The following is a 20,352-nucleotide window of genomic DNA, read 5'->3' on the forward strand; positions in this document are numbered from 1 at the left end:
AATGGTTGAAAAACTCGTGCAAATACATAAAATCTGAACTCATTTATCCCTTAATTACACCATTATGATGATGTCAAGCAATTGGTTTTGCAGTTCATTCTGAACAAGGAATTCACTGGCCATTTTGAATGTCTAAAAATTGACACAACTAGGCCAAATTATAGAGTGAGTGAGTGAGTATGGTTTAACGCCGCTTTTAGCAATATTCCAGCAATATCACGGCGGGGGACACCTTAAATGGGCTTCACACATTGTACCCATGTCGGGAATCGAACCCGGGTCTTCGGCATGACGAGCGAACGCTTTAACCACAAGGCTACCCGACCGCCCCGCCAAATTATAGAGAAATTATATATCAACCATAACATGATTAAAAATTAAAAATCACTCGAATCTGTTGATTCAGGAAGTAGACTCAACAGGTTCTCACGATTCCGCCATTACAACAGCCTGTTCTAATCATCAGGTTTGACTGTCCCAGTTGTGTGGAATATTAATACCAGCATGATTAGAAACACAGAAATGAATACCTTGTTACACAAGTGTCAAAGAGACTTACTTTTCTCGGAAGTGACCCGTGTTCCCGAGAAACTGGACCTGGATTTTCTTTGGACCTTTCTTCCCTTTACTGTCCTGGATCCTTCTCACCTTTACATAAACAAAATCACAAATGTCGTCATCTCTTTTCTCTAATTGCTACTAAAGTACTACTAAAGTAACGATCATGTTTCCATTTTTCATAAGGGATAAATCATAATAAGTATATTTATAATGGGCTAGATTCCACACACTGCTGTGCTGAAAGTGCTACACCATTATTATCCCGTTCAATGGATCAGTATTCTTGCCAATGACATTTTCAGCTTCCTGAGGAGAATACAACCCAAGCTACCTGATAGATGCTGGAAAGTTAACATTATGATCTCATCCCACCACTTACCCATTCACTGCTGGGAGAACAGAGGCATATTTCGAACAAAGTCACCTGCCTAAGGAGACACCACATGTTACATGTGTTACAGGACCCGTGAAGATCTGGGGTAGAGTAGGTCTTCAGCAACCCATGCTTGCTGTAAAAGGCGACTAAAGGGATCGGTCGGTCAGGCTCGCTGACTTGGATGATGCATGGCATCGTGTCTATTTGCATGGATCGATGCTTATGATGTCAATCACTGGATTGTCTGGTCAAGACTCGATAATTTACAGACCGCTGTCATATAGCTGGAATATTGCTGAGTTCGGCGTTAAACAACAAATAACAAACAACAAACAACAACAACATGTGTTACAGTGGTGGCTAGGACTGAACCCCAACCCTAGAAACTATCAGGAGTCAAGCTGACACCAGTCACCCATCCACCTACCCTACACGACCAATGATGCCTAGCTTCACGTGATGAGAGAACAGTTAAAGGGTCTGGTCCAATGGCTGTTGTCATTTGGATCAAGAGAGGTACAATTATATTCTGATTACTCCCATCACTAGAGTTGCATGGCCCTGAGCGTTAAGTGACAAGTGACTTTTCAGCAAAGTGTTCACATTATACACTGATGTGTTTGGAGAGAGTGAGTGAGTGAATTGGGTTATACCACAGCATGTCAGCTTCATGTGAGAGGAAAGCCTGAAGTGATGCAGGTCTCAGACGTTTACCACTTTGGTAATACCCACACGCAGGGGTATGGTGCTGACAAACCTAGAAACATAATCAGGCCAACCGAGATCCGAACCCAGAATCACAGGTTTCTGGCGTGCCCAAGGGATGCAACTCTGCACAGCGAATTGCAGCGCCTTATAAGATTGGGCGGAGATGAAGGAAGGTTTGCTATAGAGATTATGAGGAACAGTGAACAGAATAGAACAAGAGAAGTAATGCTCAGTTTCACCTCGCCATTTGTTCTGGCAACTGTCCGATGATATGCTGATAAAATGCAGTCAATTGTTTTCGTTTTCTTCTTCTAGGTATAACTTACAGTAAAAAGCATCATTTTCTAAATTGTATTTAGTCTATAAACCGGAAGAAAAGATATACAGATCTAAGATTTTGGCTCCATGTATCAGTGTTAACAATATGAACATTAATATGTACAAATCGGAATAGTGAAAACTTTCAGCTTTGTTTTCCTTCATTAGAACAAAATAAAACAAACATCTTCATATATTTATGTCAGTCAATAATCAGAGATGCCTCCCTCAACTCCCTAACTCCAACAAACAATTGAATCTAGGACTTGGACTTGGAGGTGGCGCAGGCCCCGTGCACATGTCAGATAATGCAAGGAAATATTCATTGTGGCGAGGACGATAAAAGCAGACATTTAACTAATGCATATCATTGCAATAGATGTATCAAAACTGCAATACAATCACATTGTATCACAACTGACATATTAAAACAGTAGGCAGTAATCACCAAATAGCACTACAAATGTATATTTCATGCCATTGCCCGATTTCATGAAACTCAGACAATGTACATACAAATAGCAGAGTTGCTGTAAAGCCATGTCAGCCAGGATCTGATTCAGTTGAGCACGGCCCTGGACACTGTAATGTACTCACCACTGCCGGCCAGAAGGGGCACTGCCTGTACTTGACCCACACCACGTCTCTCACTGTGGGTAGGGACGATGTGTCTGTTACAATTGAAGAGATACAGTAAATATCTTATTTTCTACTATGTTTGACATAATTAAGGGTCAGCCGACATTAAAAGTCGAAACCTGGGTAGAAAAAAAACCCAACAGATTTTCTTTTGTCATGATGCCAATAGTGAAAACTGGTTTGAAAATAATAATAATCTCAAAATATTTGGCATCGACTGACATCCTGACATGAAACATTGTCTTAAATAATCAAAGTTCCATTCCACATAATGAAAAGAAGACCAGACCAGGAAGTGGCTATAACGAAGAAGATAAAAAGACTGTGTTTTCAACGTAGCGCTAGGTACCTTCAGTTGAAATAACAAAAATTGCAGTCAGCAATATTCCTGCAATATCACAGTGGCCTGTCGATTTTCAAGTCTGGACTAGACAAACCAGTGACTGAAAATATGACCATCATTCAGGGCACAATGACAAACAATCAGCAAAGTCACAGATCCTGACCATCTGTTATACAAATATGAAGAAACCTTTCAAGGTGTATGTCTGAAGAGCACACACCACTTGTACGATAATACTCAAGACCTGCCTCACATGCATATTGATGCTCATGATGTCAATCACTGGATTGTCTGGGCCAGACTTGATTACTTACAGACCACCATCATATAGCTGGAATATCGCTGAGTGTGGCGTTAAACAACAAACAAAACCTACCAACAATTGATGGGGACAATCCCTCAGGAAGCTCATCATCTGATTCTGAGGATTCGGTGTCAAGATTGGAGTCATATGTAGACACACTGTAACAATAAGCATTGTCAACAGGATATGCTTGACAACTGCTCCTATGACTAGTATAAATATCATCATGGGAGCAAAACCCCTTTTCTCTCAAAATTTTTCAGAATCTATTGGTACAAAATGAGGTATGAAGTAATCAGATTTAACTCATGGTGTCTTCCTCTTATCAAACATTGGCTTATCACATTCAATCATAATATATTTAATATCAATTAAAAGAGTGAGTGAGTGAGTTGGGTTTAACGCCGCTTTTAACAGCATTACAGTTATATCGCGACGTGTCAGCTTAATGTGGGAGAAAAGCCGGAAATGATGCAGGTCTCAGACGTTTACCACTTCAGTGAAACCCACGAGCACGGGTATGGTGCTGACAAACCTAGAAACATAATCGGGGGGAACCGGGATTCGAACCCACAATCATAGGTTTCTGGCGTGCCCCCAGTTTGAAAAAGATATCTTCAATGACAACATCCTAGGTTTTAACACAGAATCACGTGACTTCAAAATGTTCAAACAAATACCCTCAGGGAATGATTATTATACAAACTGAGTGAATGTTGTTTTAGGCTCCATCTATATAATTCACCAATGGCCAGGTAAGCCAGAGATGACAGGATAAGCAACAACACTTGATGTTGGGGCAATGGAACCTTCCAATCCTGATTCGTCAGCTTTCATGACAAGCATGCAGCTATTGGACCCCTATTCTATCTGATATTCTCAAGGGGCTTTTCAAAACCCCTCAAATTCGTGACTTACCTTGAACTGTTGCGAGGGAACACGAAAGCCCTGTTGTCATCTTGACTGCCATTTTCCTCATCCTCCATCTCATCCCCAGTCCCATGTCCAGCTGGGGTCATTGTGTCTGGCACCAGCAGCCTCTCTGACAGGTTACACTGAGTCCCCACTGACCAGCCTGAGACTGACTGGTCAGGAGTGCTGTTCACTGAAGCTGTAGATGAATACTCACTTTCAAGAGATCTTTTTACTGCCACACCCAGGGAGTTTTGTACATCTAGCCGAGCCACAAGACTTGACTTCGCAGTTTCAATAGCAACAATTCTTTGCGAAGGATATGGTATAGTTGGTGAGTTTGCATCAATGCTACAATTTCGAATTTTCCGTCGACTTGATGGCACAGAGCCTGTGGACACGGTACGTCTTTTTTGTCCCTTCTTGACTCTAGGAAGAGGATCAGGATGTCGTGCGACAAACTTCTGAACCTGCCGTCTCACTCGGGACCCTCTCGGAAGTTCTGTGGGCTCTGTCTCCCTGCACTGCTCATCTGCACCAATGGTCTGGTGCTCTTCCGGTTCTGTGTTATTGTTCTCAGGATCACTGTGTTCTGTCTCTGGGCACTTGACATCTACATGCTCCTGTTGTGTACACAGGTTGTGTTCAGTGTTGTCAGTCTCCTGCCTATTTTCTGTATGATGTGAGAGCATCTGGCACTGGTCACTTCTAGTTGTCTCCCCCTGGGTAGGGGAGACAACCCCCACCCTTTGAAGGCCCAACCTCACTGCTGGACCAAACTTTACCCTTAGACTCTCTCTCTTTTCTTTCTCTCCTAAAATAAACAAATCAGCTAGTTGAGCGAGTGAAAGTGAGTGAGTGAGTTGGGTTTAACGCCGCTTTGAACAGTATTCCAGTTACATCCGGCGTGTCAGTGTCATGTGGGAGGAAACCCCAAGGGATCCAGGTTTCAGATGTTGACCACTTTGGTGAAACCAACAAACACAGGTATGGTGCTGACAAACCTGGAAATATAATCAGGGTGTACCAACATTCGGACATATGTCTATGTTCCTGGCATGACAAAGGAACTAAACTCTGCACAGCAAATTGCAGCACCTTATAAAGTCAAACACTGTTGTGTTGAACTTTGATCTGTCGAAAGTACAGTTGTGTCGAAGTAAAAGTTTGATTCCTGAGTATTCCTTCTTTATTCATCATTTTCGGTTCTGTCAAACCTCACATAACTCGAAGTATTCACGTAGGTCCCTACAACTTCGAGCCAGCAGTGTTAGACTGTATATCTAGGAACAAATCTCAGAGTTTTGAAGCATAAATTGCCTAATATCAGTATCTGTAACAGTCAACCAGTCAGCAGTCAGAAAGTAGTACCTTTTCATACATGCCATAAATACTTCCTTTAGTAGTGGTGTGGTTGCTACAACCAAAGTAATTTCTGCATCACTTGCATCCACTACCCAATATCACTAACTTAAATATTGACAGGTTAATTAATTACAATGTGAGTGTATGTACCTTTAAGTATATATTCCTCATAGCGTGGGCATAGCAAGGGCTTGATATGGTCCACAGAATTGATGCAGTAACTGAAACATACAATCATTGATTACTATCCACATGATCAAACATAGAAATATAATTTGATCGGTCACATTCCTGACTTCATCACACAACTTCATCTGATTACGACTTATTAAAAATTGCCTGATTCTATTTATCTCCACCTAAATATGCCAAGTAGTTCTGGCATTGACTTCCACCCAGAGGTACAGAAGCTCACCTTATTGGATGAACTAGAAAGGGGTTTGCATTACATGCAAGAACAGAAGCAGCCCCATACCCGCCTTTCCTGAAAGCCCCAAAACTTTTCTAGCTAAAACATTCCAAATCAAGTGACAGCTGACTTCATCAATATCTGCCTATTTTTATATTTGATCCCTAATGCTGTCAAATGCAGTACAACTTTTACAAACCTGTAGAGGTTATGAATTCTCTGATGAAATCCTCCTTGGGGCACTTATTGCATTTTCCTTGCTCAAGAAAATCTATATGACATAGTTGTAACCATTTTCCTTAATAAAAAATGTTACCACACAAAAAACTTCGTTTTTGTATGATATACGACCACCCTTACGGGGCCTCACCCCCAACGGCGCCTCACGCCAGGGGGAGCAACTCTCACCCAAATCACTTTCCATATGTCAAATGCTGACGGAATGTGGGGAGGTGGGTGGCCGTGCCCCAAGGAGGATTTCATCAGAGAATTCATAACCTCTACAGGTTTGTAAAATTCTCTTTCTGATTAAATCCTCCTTGGGGCACTTATTGCATCAAGACAGACTCCCAAAGATAATCTAGGAAGTGGCATCCGTCAGCAACAGGCGTAAATAAATACATCGTATTTGATTATTCAACAGAATAAAATATTGAGTTCAATAAATGGAACCAACCTTATCGTGAGGCACCACCGTCGAAAGGCGGGGGCTAGAGACAGGGCGTGGTCGACCATATATTATGATAAAGCCTGTTTTTGCGGCTTGTCATAAGTTGAGAACTCGAAACACCTCCCACCCCCCCCCACTTTTTTGAACAAGTGATATAAGGGCGTAGATCACGAGAGACCATAACCAGCGCTGAGCTAGACCAGAGGGTCCCCGAGGATCGAAGGAGTGCGTGCGCAAAATACGAGTATTATCGAGTAGTAAGGACTGATATTTATCGACCGCAGAAGATAAAATCCGGACCATTACTGAGCAGTATAACCGGAAGACTGTCTAAAATCTCGAATGCTCAATCAGCTAGAGATTAGAACTTTGCCCAGTTCGGAGAACTGACTGACCAAACCGAGTACGCTCGCTTGAGTGTTTGTCGAGTTGGTAAGGTTTGATGAATCGTGCTCGGCTGGCTCCAAATAGCCGCGGAGCAGATCTGCTCAATGGGCAGAGCCGCGGCGTACGCTTTTGACGCAGCCACTGCTCTAACCTAATGAGCCTTCAACCTGGTAGGGGGGTCCCTGCCTGTAAGCGTATACGCTGTACAAATGTTTGAAACTATCCACCTCGAGATAGATTGTTGACTCGCAGGTGAGCCAACCTTCCTACCGCAGTAACAGCAAAATAGTTGGTTATCCTTACGGACACCCATATTTCTGCTGATATAGGCCTTGAGAGTCGTGCGGACATCCAAGACATGAGCATGTCTTGCAGTGGTCCCCGACGAGGAAGGCTGTGACAGAGCGGGTAGCTCAATATGAGCCGTTCACGTGGAATCGTGTGCGACCCTAGGACGGTAATAGTCCGGTAGACGAAAACTGACTGTCCCGGTGATATTTATCGACCCCATGGAAGACAGTTATTTTGGGATCGGCTGACATAACACAAATGTCGCCTACCCGTCTGCCGGACGTTACCACCACAAGGAACGCCGTCTCCCAGCTCAACAGCTGAAGAGAGAGAGACGACAGATCCCGAAAGGAAGGACCGGACAGCCAATCTAGAATGATTGACAAGTCCCAAGGGGGACTGATCCGCCGGACTGGCGGTCGGATCCTGTCCACACCTGCTAAAAAGCGCTGCACTAATGGGTGTGCACCCAGAAGTGCCCCGTCGACAGGGACGTGAAAAGCTGCGATAGCTGTAGAGTACCCTCGGACTGTTGATGCGGCCAGGCCGTCATCTAGTCGCGACTGGAGAAACTCAAGCACGGATACGAGATCTGCAGAAAAAAGATCTGCAATCCCTCTATCGACACACCTGGGCGCATAGCAGGCCTATCTATCGTACTGAACGTTTGTCGAATCCCTCCGCGAAGCCAGTATTGTGTCTGCAACTCGTGCAGGAATACCGCTCTTCTGGAGGCGATTCCTGACAGTGGCCAAGCCACCCATTGAATCCTGAGATTCGGGTGGAGGGCCCCGTTCTGGGATAGGAGGTCCGGTCGTAAAGGTAATATAACAGGAGGCTGAGCCAGAAACCTGAGTATTACTGGAAACCCACTCTGCGCCGACTAAAGAGGTGCCAGGAGCACAATTAGTCGCGCAGGCTGAGTGCCTAGCTGAGACAGGACCTTGGAAATCAGAGGTACTGGGGAGAATGCCCACAGAACTGTCCGTCCAATCTAGCTGAAAGGCGTCCGGTGCCACCGACCTCGGGTCGTGGACTCGGGAGCAGAACGTTGGTGTCTGGTTATTTAACCCAGACGCAAACAGATCCACCTGTAACGACCTGTATAACAGGGAGAAAATCCCGAATATCCCCGGGTCGAGCCTCCACTCGTGAGGAGCGAGGATCCGGCAAGACAGAGCGTCCGCACGGACGTTGTCCACCCCCGGGAGATAAACAGGTAGCACCCTGATATCGTGAGAGTCGCACTATAGTAGGAACTGCCACGTCTTTCGTCGAAGCGACGGAGACGCCGTTCCCCCCTGCTTCCGGATGTAAGTCATTGCCGTTTGGTTGTCCATCTCTAGACGAACCACTTGGCCACGAAGCAGATCCGGGAAGCGTTGGAACACCAACCTGACCGCTCTCAGTTCTAGCACATTGATATGCAGTTTGATCTCCTGCTGGGACCATAGTCCCGAGGCAGTGTGATCATTCAGAACGCCTCCCCAGCCGGAGAGTGACGCGCTGTTTGAACTGTGAGAGACGGAACGGGAGTGATTCCCGACCTCGGTCCACCACTGGAGGTGTGTAATGAGCCACTACGGAGTCTCGAGCACAGTCTCGAGATCTTCCGAGTTCGCCCAAAGTCGACGGAGTGCTTGTTGAATGGGACTCATTCTCAAGCGCGCCCGCCAGACCAAATCCACTGTCGCCGCCATGTTGTCCAGTAACTGGAGCCATGTACGAGCAGTGTGACTTGCGCTTAAGGGACTTGATATCTTGTGACAGAGATACACGTCCTCTCACCGTGTTGAAATTAGCCACTAGGAAGACTAGATTCTGAGTGGGGCTCAGATCTGACTTCTTGAGATTGACCATCCACCCTAGAGTGATCAGAATATCTATCACTTGTTGTGTAGCTATCTGACTCAGGGATTGCAATAGAGCTCTTAGTAACCTAGTCGTCGAGGTACGGATGGCAGAACCGACCTTTTGACCTGGCCACTTGGGCGGGAATCAACATCAGCTTGGTGAACACCCTCGGGGCCGTGGAGATCCCGAATGGTAGAACCCTGAACTGATAACACCTCCCGTCGAAAGAAAACCTCAGGTATTTCTTGAACTCTGGATGTATTGGTATGTGGAGATAGGCGTATTTTAAGTCTATTGACGTTAGCCATTCTCCTGTCTCGACAGTTGAGATCACTGTTTGGTGACTAGGAAACAAGTCGAGTAGAAGCCCTCGCTTTCCTGTCCCTCGGGACCCGGTTCGATCGCAGCTTTCATAAGAAGTGCGTCGACCTCGGCACGGAGGAATTCCGCCTTCTCTCGGGTAGCAGGCACCGGTGTGTGCTTTATCCCGGAAAAGTGGAGGAGCGGATGAGTTTTCCCGATAACTTGCCACTATGGGTTCACCCGGGGCTCTTCGGGCGCTAATGGGAACCCATCGTTCCCAGCCCCGCGAAAAAGCTGTTGGCCTCGACCAGCTGCCTTGCCCCGGCCCGTGCCTCTCTTGCTCCTCACGGCGCCCTTATACCTGAAGGAAGCGGCGGCTTCCAAGCAGGTGTGGACGTCTGACCCGTGCGTTAGCGTAGGAGGGGACAATTGGAGAGGCCCGCTTACGCGGTTTTAACGCTTGGTACCTCCAACAAGGCCTTATGAGTCTTTGATGGAAGTATACAATTGAGCAGCCTCTCGGACCGCCTGCTGAGCCCCAGGGAAGAGGGTGGCACCCTCTTATACGGCAAAGCAAGTAGGTCTTGGCGTGTGTAAGTCGAGTATTTAGATACCGACATCCACCGCCTGCGCATGCACATAACAGCGCACATCATCTGCGATGCACAGCTACGAATAGCGTCCCGCGCAAGATAATGTTAGTTGCGCGGCCAACTCCGAAGAGTCGGCCGGCCCCTCTCCCGCTAACTCCCTCTGTACAGCCGACAGATACGCGGAGTGTACGGACACACGGAGCTGTTGGCATGCATTATGATATTGCTCCTCGAAGCATATGTAAGCAGCCTTCAACTCCGCACCGCACACGGGAAAGGGGGGGCAACCGCCGGCCCTGCTTGACCTTAGTCAAGTTGGGTGTCTCCGACTCTGGCATGGGCGCAGCAACCTGAGGCAGTACATGGACAATCCTGTCCCGCACGTGTCTCTGCACCCGGCCCGAGGCCGAGTCCCGGTGCCGAGGTGCCGGAGGTTCAAGGGAACCCACCTGGCACTGGGCTAGGTATCCACTAGTGAAAGCCTTGGCCTCGGAAGAGGCGTCTGGCTCCGCTAGGGTAAATTGTGCGTCGGTAGTGCACGGGCCGGTGCCCGCCACCACTACGCTGGGGAGCGACCTCGAGCCGGAGCCGAAGCTCGGTCTCGGATCGTCCCCGAGACAAAGGGAACCAACCTGGCTCCGGGCTAGGTATCCACTAGTGGACGCCTCGGCCTCGGAAGAGGCGTCTGGCTCCGCTAGGGAAAATTGTGCGTCGGTAGTGCACGGGCCGGTGCCCGCCACCACTACGCTGGGGAGCGACCTCGAGCCGGAGCTCGGTCTCGGATCGTCCCCGAGACCAAGGGAACCCCCCTGGCTCCGGGCTACGAATCCACTAGTGAAAGCCTCGGCCTCGGAAGAGGCGTCTGGCTCCGCTAGGGAAAAATTGTGCGTCGGTAGTGCACGGGCCGGCGCCCGCCACCCCTCCGCTGGGGAGCGACCTCGAGCCGGCGCCGAAGCCCGGTCTGAGATCGTCCCCGAGACCAAGTTGACTGCCTCGGCTGACGCCGGGCATATCACAAGGTCTCGAAGCCGCGTCCGGCGCCGACAACGGGGAAGGCTCGGTCCGCATCTCCTCTCGGAGCTGAGACTTTACCTCCTCCATCATCGACGCCATCTGCGACTTAAGTAACGCAGAAAAGTCTGCCAAAGACAGTGCAGGAGAGGGTGCAGTGCTTACTACGGGGACCCTCGAGCCTTCTCCCCCGGCCCCCGGAGAGGGAGCAGGGGAGACAATCTCGGCAGCTTTTTTACCCTTTTTAGATGGGGAGGGGGGGGGATGTCTTAGTAGATCTGATATCTACCCCCGCCTTTAATAGACCTCTTTAAAGTGGAACAAGTCAACTTGTCTCTTTTGGGGGCCCCGGGGGGTAAAGGCAATGTCCTCCGCCAGACATATTCGGCAGCGTTCTTAATGGCCTTGGTGTTACATGTATCAGCCCGTGGAACTACAATATGGACGCCATTACGGCCATTTGAATTCAAAGGTACCGTGCACGTGGCGTATTATTACAACTCTATAACTTCACAATGCGAGGTATTACGCCTTGGCAAAGAAAGAAATGTACCATACATACAGTTTGGTCAGCCATGGTTCTTGTCGAACGATAGATTTCTCTTATTTTTGTCTTGTGTGAAAAATCAACACGTCTGTCTCTTACAGATGACATAAGGAAAGTGATTTGGGTGAGAGTTGCTCCCCCTGGCGTGAGGCGCTGTTGGGGGTGAGGCCCCGTAAGGGTGGTCGTATATCATACAAAAACGAAGTTTTTTGTGTGGTAACATTTTTTATTAAGGAAAATGGTTACAACTATGTCATATAGATTTTCTTGAGCAAGGAAAATGCAATAAGTGCCCCAAGGAGGATTTAATCAGAAAGAGAATTAGTCCTGTGCCTCTATCTACCCCAAGATAAGTACTTACAGTTTAATGACATCAATTTCGGTTTTGAAAAAAATATGCCGTAAGCAAAATACAGAAAGTCCCATGAAACTACCTTAATAAGAAGTTATATGCACTCTCAATTCCAGCCATTCACATGACATGATTTCAACTTCTACAAACATGTGATACAGTGAGTGAGTGAGTGAGTGAGTGAGTGAGTGAGTGAGTGAGTGAATGGGTAAGTGAGTGAGTGAGTATGGCTTTATGCAGCGCTTAGCAATATTCCAGCAATATCGCTGCAAGGACACCAGAAATGGTTCATACAATGTACCCATGTGGGAAATCAAACCTGGGTCTTCGGTGTGAAGACGTATGCTTTAACCACTCGGCTACCCCACTGCGCCTAAACATGTGATACACACAAAGGGGTTGGTTCAGTGCAGACTTCATTACCCCAACTACAAGCAGATGCGTGTTCACCGCTGTCAAACCTGGTACCAGGAAGGCGATTGCATGGAGTTCTGACATTCTGGCTGCTAAGTGCTGCTTTTGTGTCAAATGTTCGAAGTTATCAACTTAGTAGGATCTCAGTAGGGCTATCAGTTCAGGAGCCTTACTGAGTTGTTCTCCGTTAGCCATAGTTAACACAGAGCTGATTGTTGCCAAATAAGTCCCTTAGGTTGAACCCGTATGATGACACAAGAAATCTGTCACCTGGGGTCAGGTAGCTTTGCTCCTGTGAACTCTTTTGTTCTTGCGAATTGGTCAAATTTCTTCCACTTATCGTTGTACAAGTTCCTTGTGGATCTGCGAAGGGCCAAGGAGACTGCCTAAGCTGCCCTGGAGAGAAACCTCATCCTGTGATATGTAATATGCTCCATACATGAAACTCGTTGAGTTCCGGTCATGGATGAACTTGTTTTGAGTGTGAATGAAGAAGCAGATTTGGCCAGTTCAGGACCTTCAGTGTTGGTTTTCATGCTATTACAAGGTCTGGGAACTCTGTTCTCACTGGCCAATAAGGTGCAACAAAAAGCAATAGAAAGTTCTTCGTTTGAATGATCTTCTGTAAAACCTGTTGTAACAGAGCTGGTGGTGGGAATGCATACCATTTGATATCCCGGGATTTTGTATGGCGACCAGATAATTTTACAGCTGCAAAACCAGATATTTTCAAATTAAAACTATGAGCCAAAACATTTTTTCATATAAACACATTGCAACAATGTAATTTTTGTGGCAGACAATTTATTTTTCCCAACATTATGAGCATAATAATTATTTTCAAGAATTTTTGGGAACAAATTTTATCTCTTCAATAAAATACAAGTACCCTCCACTAGCATATGAAATGGACGGCCCCTAAGCATGAAGCCCCTCCCATGATATTGCCAGCCCATCGTTGGGCAGAGCTAGAGGGTCTGGTACTGAGGATTTGAAGGTTGCTATCTGTTTGTTGAACCTGGTTGCAAATAGGTCCGGCAATGGAAAACTTCCTTCCCTTGTTGCCAGTTGAATTGCTTCTGGATGGAGCATCATTCTGTTGGCGACGGTAGTGATGGTTTGGACAGGGTGTCAGCAAAGACATTGGATACTACAGAGATGTGCCTTGCTTTGACTTTTAGATTGAGGCTGTCTGTTAACTTGTACAGCTGAAATGTTAACCTCAGAAGGGTTGCCGACCATGTTGACAGCTGAGTTGTCTGTTCTTATCATCAGATTCCTGCCTCTCAACTGTGGAGCCCAATGACATATTGCCAAGATTACTGCTTCGAACTCCAGATGGTTGACGTGGAAGAGCTTTTCTTTTGCAGACCACAGCCCCGACGTGACTTCCGAGGTGAGGAGTCACCCCATCCTTGGAGTGAGGCGTCTACAAATAGATGTTTATTGTATTCAGGCTCATTCAAGTAGGTTCCTCCGCAAACTGTCAACTTGTTTCTTCAGGTGTTGTGGAAGTCAAAGTTTTAGTTCTTGTTGATCTAGGAATGGTTTGAGGAATCTTTGTAAGGGACACAGGTGAAGTCTGCCCCATACTGTCAAGGCTGGGGCAGAAGTGAGTAGACCTAGGGTCACCTGCCACTGGTTGACTGATATTCGTTTGGGAATTGCTGCTGGAAGATGACTTTGGATTTTTATCCAATGACCTTCTGGAACTTGAATAAGGTTCTGCCCTGTCAGAAACTTGAGATCATAGGGTGGTTGGAGATCAGACTTCTTGTAATTGACTAACCATCCTAACTGTGTTAGTAGTTTCAGACTGAAATTCAGTTGAAGCCAGTAGCTCTGCTTGTTGATGAGCTTCAATCCCATCATCCAGGGAAAAAGCGCAACAGATCCTCTTATGAAGAAAGGCTACGTATGATTTGGTCACCCATGTAATTAACCATGGGGACGTCTAAATTCCAAAGGGCAGGACTCCCTATTGGTAATGTTGGCCCTTGTTGAGGGAGTGCTGATATTTCCAGGTGGCTGAATAAACTGGAATATGAAGGCTTGCATCTTGAAGATCAATTTTTGCCAGATAATCTTCCTGTTTTATCATTTGTTTTACAAACCATGGGGACAGGTGGCCTTCGCAAAAGCAGAGATCAGTGAGATTTGCTAGATCAGAAAAATGGTCAAGGTGTTGATATCATCTCCGTTGATGAAGTAGGACTCACTAGTAGGAGTATCTCTGGAGAGTGATGAAATGGGGAGGCCATCAGCAACCCATGCCAACATCTCATGATCCTCATAGAATGATGGAAAAATCTTCAGACTGAGGTGATTTCTCATTATGGTCAGGTTCAAGGTGTCCTCGTCTTTGGCGGAGGTCGGAAGCATTGGGGATAGAGGCTGTGGAAGACCAACGTGACTTCAGAGAAAGCTGTGGTTGTAGTAGACTGCACGCAGGTGTAGAAAGTTGACACTCCTAGTGCCAACATAAGAAGTCTCAGCTGAGACAACGGGGGCTGTCTGCGACGAGGGAAGATCAATCTCAATTTCATCTTCAATGTCAAATCCCATTTTTTCATTTTCTTCTTAGAGAAGGTCTCTGTCTATAAATCATATTATGAAGAGTCTCTCTGTTGATCTTCTTTCTCTCGATGACATAGATATATTCAGATATTCAGCGAATTCTTCCCAAGCCAAAGTGGAGCAGAAGTGTCATTTATCGTCTGACGTACAGTGGTGTATCATGCAGGTAGAGCAAATGGGGTGGGGATCACAACTGTAGAAACACAGATGACACTCGGTACACGTTTTCGTTATAAAAACAAGGGGAAAATTCAAAGAACCAAAAGAGCAAAACCAAAATTCAAAAATAATCATTGAATATGATGAAGGAATGTTTCACAAAGAATATCTGAACAAAACAGTTAGGCAAAAAAGCCAAGTTGAACAAGGATGGTTTGGATTATAAAGGCACAAGAAAATTCCCAACCAAATAGCTGGGATGATGAAGAGTCAGTTTGCTTGATCATAGTGGTTTCCGGTGCGTTTGTGCATGAGAAGGCTGCATTTGGGTGAGATGTTTTATGTTCGCTGGTAACACTGCACAAGACGTTTCCACTACGTATCAGGAATAAGTAGACATAAGCAAAATTGTATGAGTCAGGACAAGGTAAAAAAAATTGTTTTTCTTCCCAACACATGAATAATAAGTAATAATTCTGTTCCAGCAGATATATCACAATGGTTTGCTTAATGATGTTAATATGAGGGGAAAGTGAACTCTAAGAATACATGATAACATGAGCAATAGGTAAAATAATCAACCATGTCTACATACAAGCAATCCTCATCGAGGAACTTGATGACCGCTATCACAGTTTTCTTTTTCCGAAATTCTGGAAGAGGGAAAGGGCAGTTATCTTCTTCAATCACCTGAAAGAGATACACATTTAGGAATAGTCATCATTGGAACATTACAATATGAATGAATCATGTAAATGCCATCAAATTATTCAAACATAATTCATCAGGAATTGAAACCATATTGCAGATAGGAACAGCCAATTCATCTTACAGTCACTGTCATAAGTTGGGCACTTCATCCGTCACTCACACCAGTCCAGTGGTCAAGTGATCTGCAGATTCCCTAACAATGTCTATAATGTAACATTAACTTAGGCTTTAAAATATACAAGTATTGGTTCTCAGGCAATGACTTTTGAAAATATAGTGCGGGCGGCAGTGTTTTTTCTTTTCTTTTTGCTTGTTCAAAATAGTATGTAGCCAAAACAGTTGTGTACCATCAACCTAGGATAGGGACTCCCTACATAAACAAGCACACAAAGTCCTATTGCTGCCATGACCATAACACGAGATGCCCAGTAAAGCAGTGCGCATGTAAAGGGAAGTAACAAGCAACTGAGTGCCATATTGGATCGCATTGTTTTTGTAATAGGAATTTTTTATTTTTTGGGGAAAAATGGAAATAAAAACAAAACGTGCAGTGGACTTTATGATGATGTGGGTGGGAACCAAGACTATTATTTCTTTTAACTTTAAACAAGAAAACAGTGCTATCATTATCCTCAGCCATGGAGCTCATTAGATTTTGTCATTAATATAGTATTAGTAATATAAATGAAGAAAGGGAGAGTAACTCTAGAACAAAAACATTATACCATCAGTGGAACTTTTTGTGAATGGCCTTATTGCAAGCACAACAAAAACTATTAAACCCACTGTGAGTGTGAGTGAGTGAGTTAGGCCGCTTTTAACAGTATTACAGTTATATCAAGGTGTGTCAGCTTTGTGGGTGGAAAGCCCGAAGTGATGCAGGTCTCAGACGTTTACCACTTCGGTGAAACCCACGAGCACGGGTATGGTGCTGACAAACCTAGAAACATAATCGAGGCAAACTGGGAATTGAACCCACAGTCATAGGTTTCTGGTGTGCCCAAGGGACGCAACTCTGCACAGCTAATCGTGGTGCCTTGGACGACGGGGCCACCCGTGCCCCCGAAATCAATATGTAAGGAAGTAGGCTGGTTCGGGTGCCACTTGTAAATTGCGGTTTGTGGGTTGTTTTTTCACCATACACCATATACTTTGTACAGTTCCTTTGTCAAGTGTTATACATCTCATTTAGGTAATTAGTGTAATGGTTCTCAGACAACCCTGTGTAGATCTTTTAGTAGAAAATACCAAATAGCATGACAATTTCAGTACTGTTAATATGGGTAAAAAGTTTCACGGATAATATATGAAACAAATTATGGAAATATGATCCAGAAATGAACATCATAACACAATATTTTTTCAGAAATACCAAAAGATCAAAAGGCACCGGTTCAGCAAGTGATTTATACATATGCAAAAGTTATACAATACAATATCAAACGGTGTCTGTGTTATGCTCCAGAAACGAACGCTACATGTATTTGTGTCTAAGTCCTGTTTGTTGCCATGGAAACACCAAAATTATATTTTTAGAAACACCAGAACAATACCAAAGGCACTAGTTCAGCATGTGTTTGAAACATATGACAAGTTTCGTAATAAAATATTAAACTGTTTCAGAAGCGGAATCGTCCCAGACGGAAGTACAGATGAACAGATCCACAGACAGAAAACGGACACCACCCATTCCTATCTTCCCTTCCCACAAACACTTTGTAGTGGGGGTTAATAAAATGTTTCACGAATTTACTGAAATGTCTCTATTTTTGAGTCCTGTTGATTCCCAGCACTGATAATTTGGGGCCCCAGGCATCCAATACCAGCGCTATCGCTGCACCACCAACCAATAGAAATTAAACATATCTCTGAACTTAAGTGCAATCTAACTACAATTATTATGAATGGGGATTTTCTTGTTTGAACAAAGATAGTGAATGTCATCCTCACAGAAGGAACTTACCTCCGCTGGCCACCAAGGACAGTTGGGAATCTTGGCCCACACAGTGTCCCCTGGACTGTAAGACTCGACATCAGGCACAATGTCAGTTTCGGTCTCCATCCCAGCTACCTTCACACAACAATGTTTCCATGTGTTATACAAAGGGTCCACCAGACAAATGGCAGTACATATAAATCAAGACTGCAGCCTTAGAAGTTTAATTTATTCTTGCGACTTGTTCAGAGGACAACGAGTTGTAAAATCAATGGTATCTGAAAGGCACGAGTGCAGTAATCTGTTCCTTACACACCCCAAAATCTCACCTTTTCAGCATCGAACCGATGAATTTGTCTATTCTCATGATTGCATTAATTGCACATTAATGCATGACACCACTGTCATAAGTGACGTCATCCTATGTGCTTGTCAATAAAACACGTCTTTCTCAGTTTGGTAAGATCGTGAGAATATCAACTGTCGTACGTGTCTGCCACGTACAGCGGCAAGAAACTTCCGGTTATTGGTACTTCCATTGTCTGGCTGCTGCACATGGCAAACACGTACGCCAGTTGATATTCTCCTGATCTCGGACGTTAAATATTAGGACCCACGCCAGTTGATATTCTCCTGATCTTACCAAACTGAGAAAGACATGTTTTATTGACTGCACTGTATTTTTAAACTCGTCTGATGAAACCTCCCGGACGCTCCCACCAGATGCTCCCCGACGCTGCTATAGTACCGGACGTTTTACACTCAGTGAACCATCTTGGGCCACACATGAACTTTTGCATTTTGTTTTCCTTCATTTGCTGTAGCATTGGACAGATTCATTCCTGTTCCTCTACGTCTTGGTTGGGAAATTCTTCGATGCGCGATAGTTGTTGTTTTCACAAGTCTTTTCCTTTGTAAGCGTGTATATATTACAGTCAATTTGTAAAATGTGATTCTCTCAGGCAATTTATAAAATGTGTAAATATTTCAGTCATTTTGACTGAAAAATCTGTCTATTTCTTTAACAGATTGACTAAAACTGATTAAGATGATCAAAAGGGCCTATAAACATCACAATAGATTATTATGAAGGATTAGAAGCCAAACAATGTAGAAATGTACTTTTCATCGTAACATTTTCAGTCTCTTGGTGATGATATTAAACATAAAAATGTTTGGAATTCGTTATCATAATAATACAGATGGACATATTTTTCAGTCAATTTGTAAAATAACTGAATATTCAGGCTTTTAATAAATTTCCTAAATGAAAATTTTGCCCATTTTGACTGTAAAAAATATAAACACGATAAAATAAGCAATGCTCAGGAGAAATTTTTACTTTGTGTTGCAAGTCAAAATAGTGTAAACGAAAATCTCACAATTACCAAGCAAAAGTTCGTCACCATTACTGATGCTATGCACAAAGATACCTTCATTTCCTTATTATTTCTAAAACTGTATTTCATTTTGTTGATAGATGTGACCATACGCCCTTATACTATCAACAAGAGGGACAAATGCGCTTACGAATTGCGCAGCACAGGTTGCGAACTAGTCTAGCTTTCTGCTTTATCATCCGGGTACTCAGGGGAAAAAACAATAAGAAAGGCAACAACCAGTCCCAGGGAATTGCTTTAGATCAGTGCCCCTTTAAGACACATCTTCAAATGCAGCAATGGCAGCAAATGACAATTTGGTTTGAAGGGTGCAGTCGGTGAAATGTGAGTGACAGTTTACATGAACATGATGAAGGAATAATAAAAATAGTTTATTGGAATGTGCATAATTTTACCCCACATTTGTTTTATGTAGACGAAAACAGGTGAAACAGGGATAAATAAGCACTTAATTGTAATTTGCAAGAGAGCAATCGTGAAGATGACATACTCTTCTTCGTTATTCTGAAGTGAAAGCCTTGACACTCTTTCAATTTCATATCATAAGATCCTGAACTTCAGAGAAGCATTCTATTTCGACTTTGCAAAACAGGTAAACAACAAACAGGAAACATATACAATATGGTTGCGGCTATGACACAAATTAAATAGAATATAATCCAAATACCAAACTGAACGTTCGAACACAATATCAATCGAGATTCAATCACTTGGCCTAGCACTAGCACTAACCATGCAAACTTGTCTTCGGCAAGTTCACTGAAGACATACAAAAGCAACATGCAACCAAATCTATGTTATCTCACCTGGAAATTATAAGTGCACATGTTCAAACGTTATGTAGGACTTACATTTGACGTATTCGGACAGACTACTCATTCGTTTCCCACATATATATTCCTGGAGAACTTTGAAATGTTTATGACAAACTCGCAACATAGCTTGAATGTTTTCTTTATAACGTCTGTATTTGCGAGTCCCTTTAGACGCTGCAGGGAAGTAACGCTACCATCTTTGCCTCATGAACCAAAGAGTCTTCCTGCTGCGTTTGTACGTATGTTTTTTGTGCCGAGTACATCGTTCCTGTGTTGTCAGTGTTTGTCTCAATAGTCTTATCGTTTTACGTTTCACGGGTTTGGGTTTTGTACTGAGCTCATCGCGTGGCATGTACCGTTTATGAAATTGAAACGGTTAAATCTGTTAAATGATCGG

The 20,352-nt window shown here is 44.3% G+C and overlaps 1 protein-coding gene across 2 annotated transcripts in view; it reads right to left on the reverse strand.

Moving 5' to 3' along the window:
- Positions 1–20,145, reverse strand: part of LOC124118461 — a 37,372-nt gene extending 17,227 nt beyond the window's left edge. Inside the window, exons 1-8 of one of the 2 annotated variants that reach the window (XM_046480574.2) lie at positions 19,992–20,145; positions 17,768–17,875; positions 15,689–15,783; positions 5,677–5,747; positions 4,168–4,975; positions 3,322–3,407; positions 2,561–2,634; positions 560–648 (exon numbers count right to left, since the gene is read on the reverse strand). In XM_046480574.2, the coding sequence (XP_046336530.2) occupies positions 560–648; positions 2,561–2,634; positions 3,322–3,407; positions 4,168–4,975; positions 5,677–5,747; positions 15,689–15,783; positions 17,768–17,866 (1,322 nt within the window). In that variant the 5' untranslated portion in view covers positions 17,867–17,875; positions 19,992–20,145. Of the gene's footprint in view, positions 1–559; positions 649–2,560; positions 2,635–3,321; positions 3,408–4,167; positions 4,976–5,676; positions 5,748–15,688; positions 15,784–17,767; positions 17,876–19,946 lie in introns of both variants that reach the window. The other variant, XM_046480573.2, reaches the window with a different exon arrangement.
- Positions 20,146–20,352: the final 207 nt, after the last annotated feature.

This window comes from Haliotis rufescens, unplaced genomic scaffold (assembly GCF_023055435.1).
Source record: "Haliotis rufescens isolate VD_foot unplaced genomic scaffold, xgHalRufe1.0.p SCAF_1, whole genome shotgun sequence".
Taxonomy (NCBI): domain Eukaryota; kingdom Metazoa; phylum Mollusca; class Gastropoda; order Lepetellida; family Haliotidae; genus Haliotis; species Haliotis rufescens.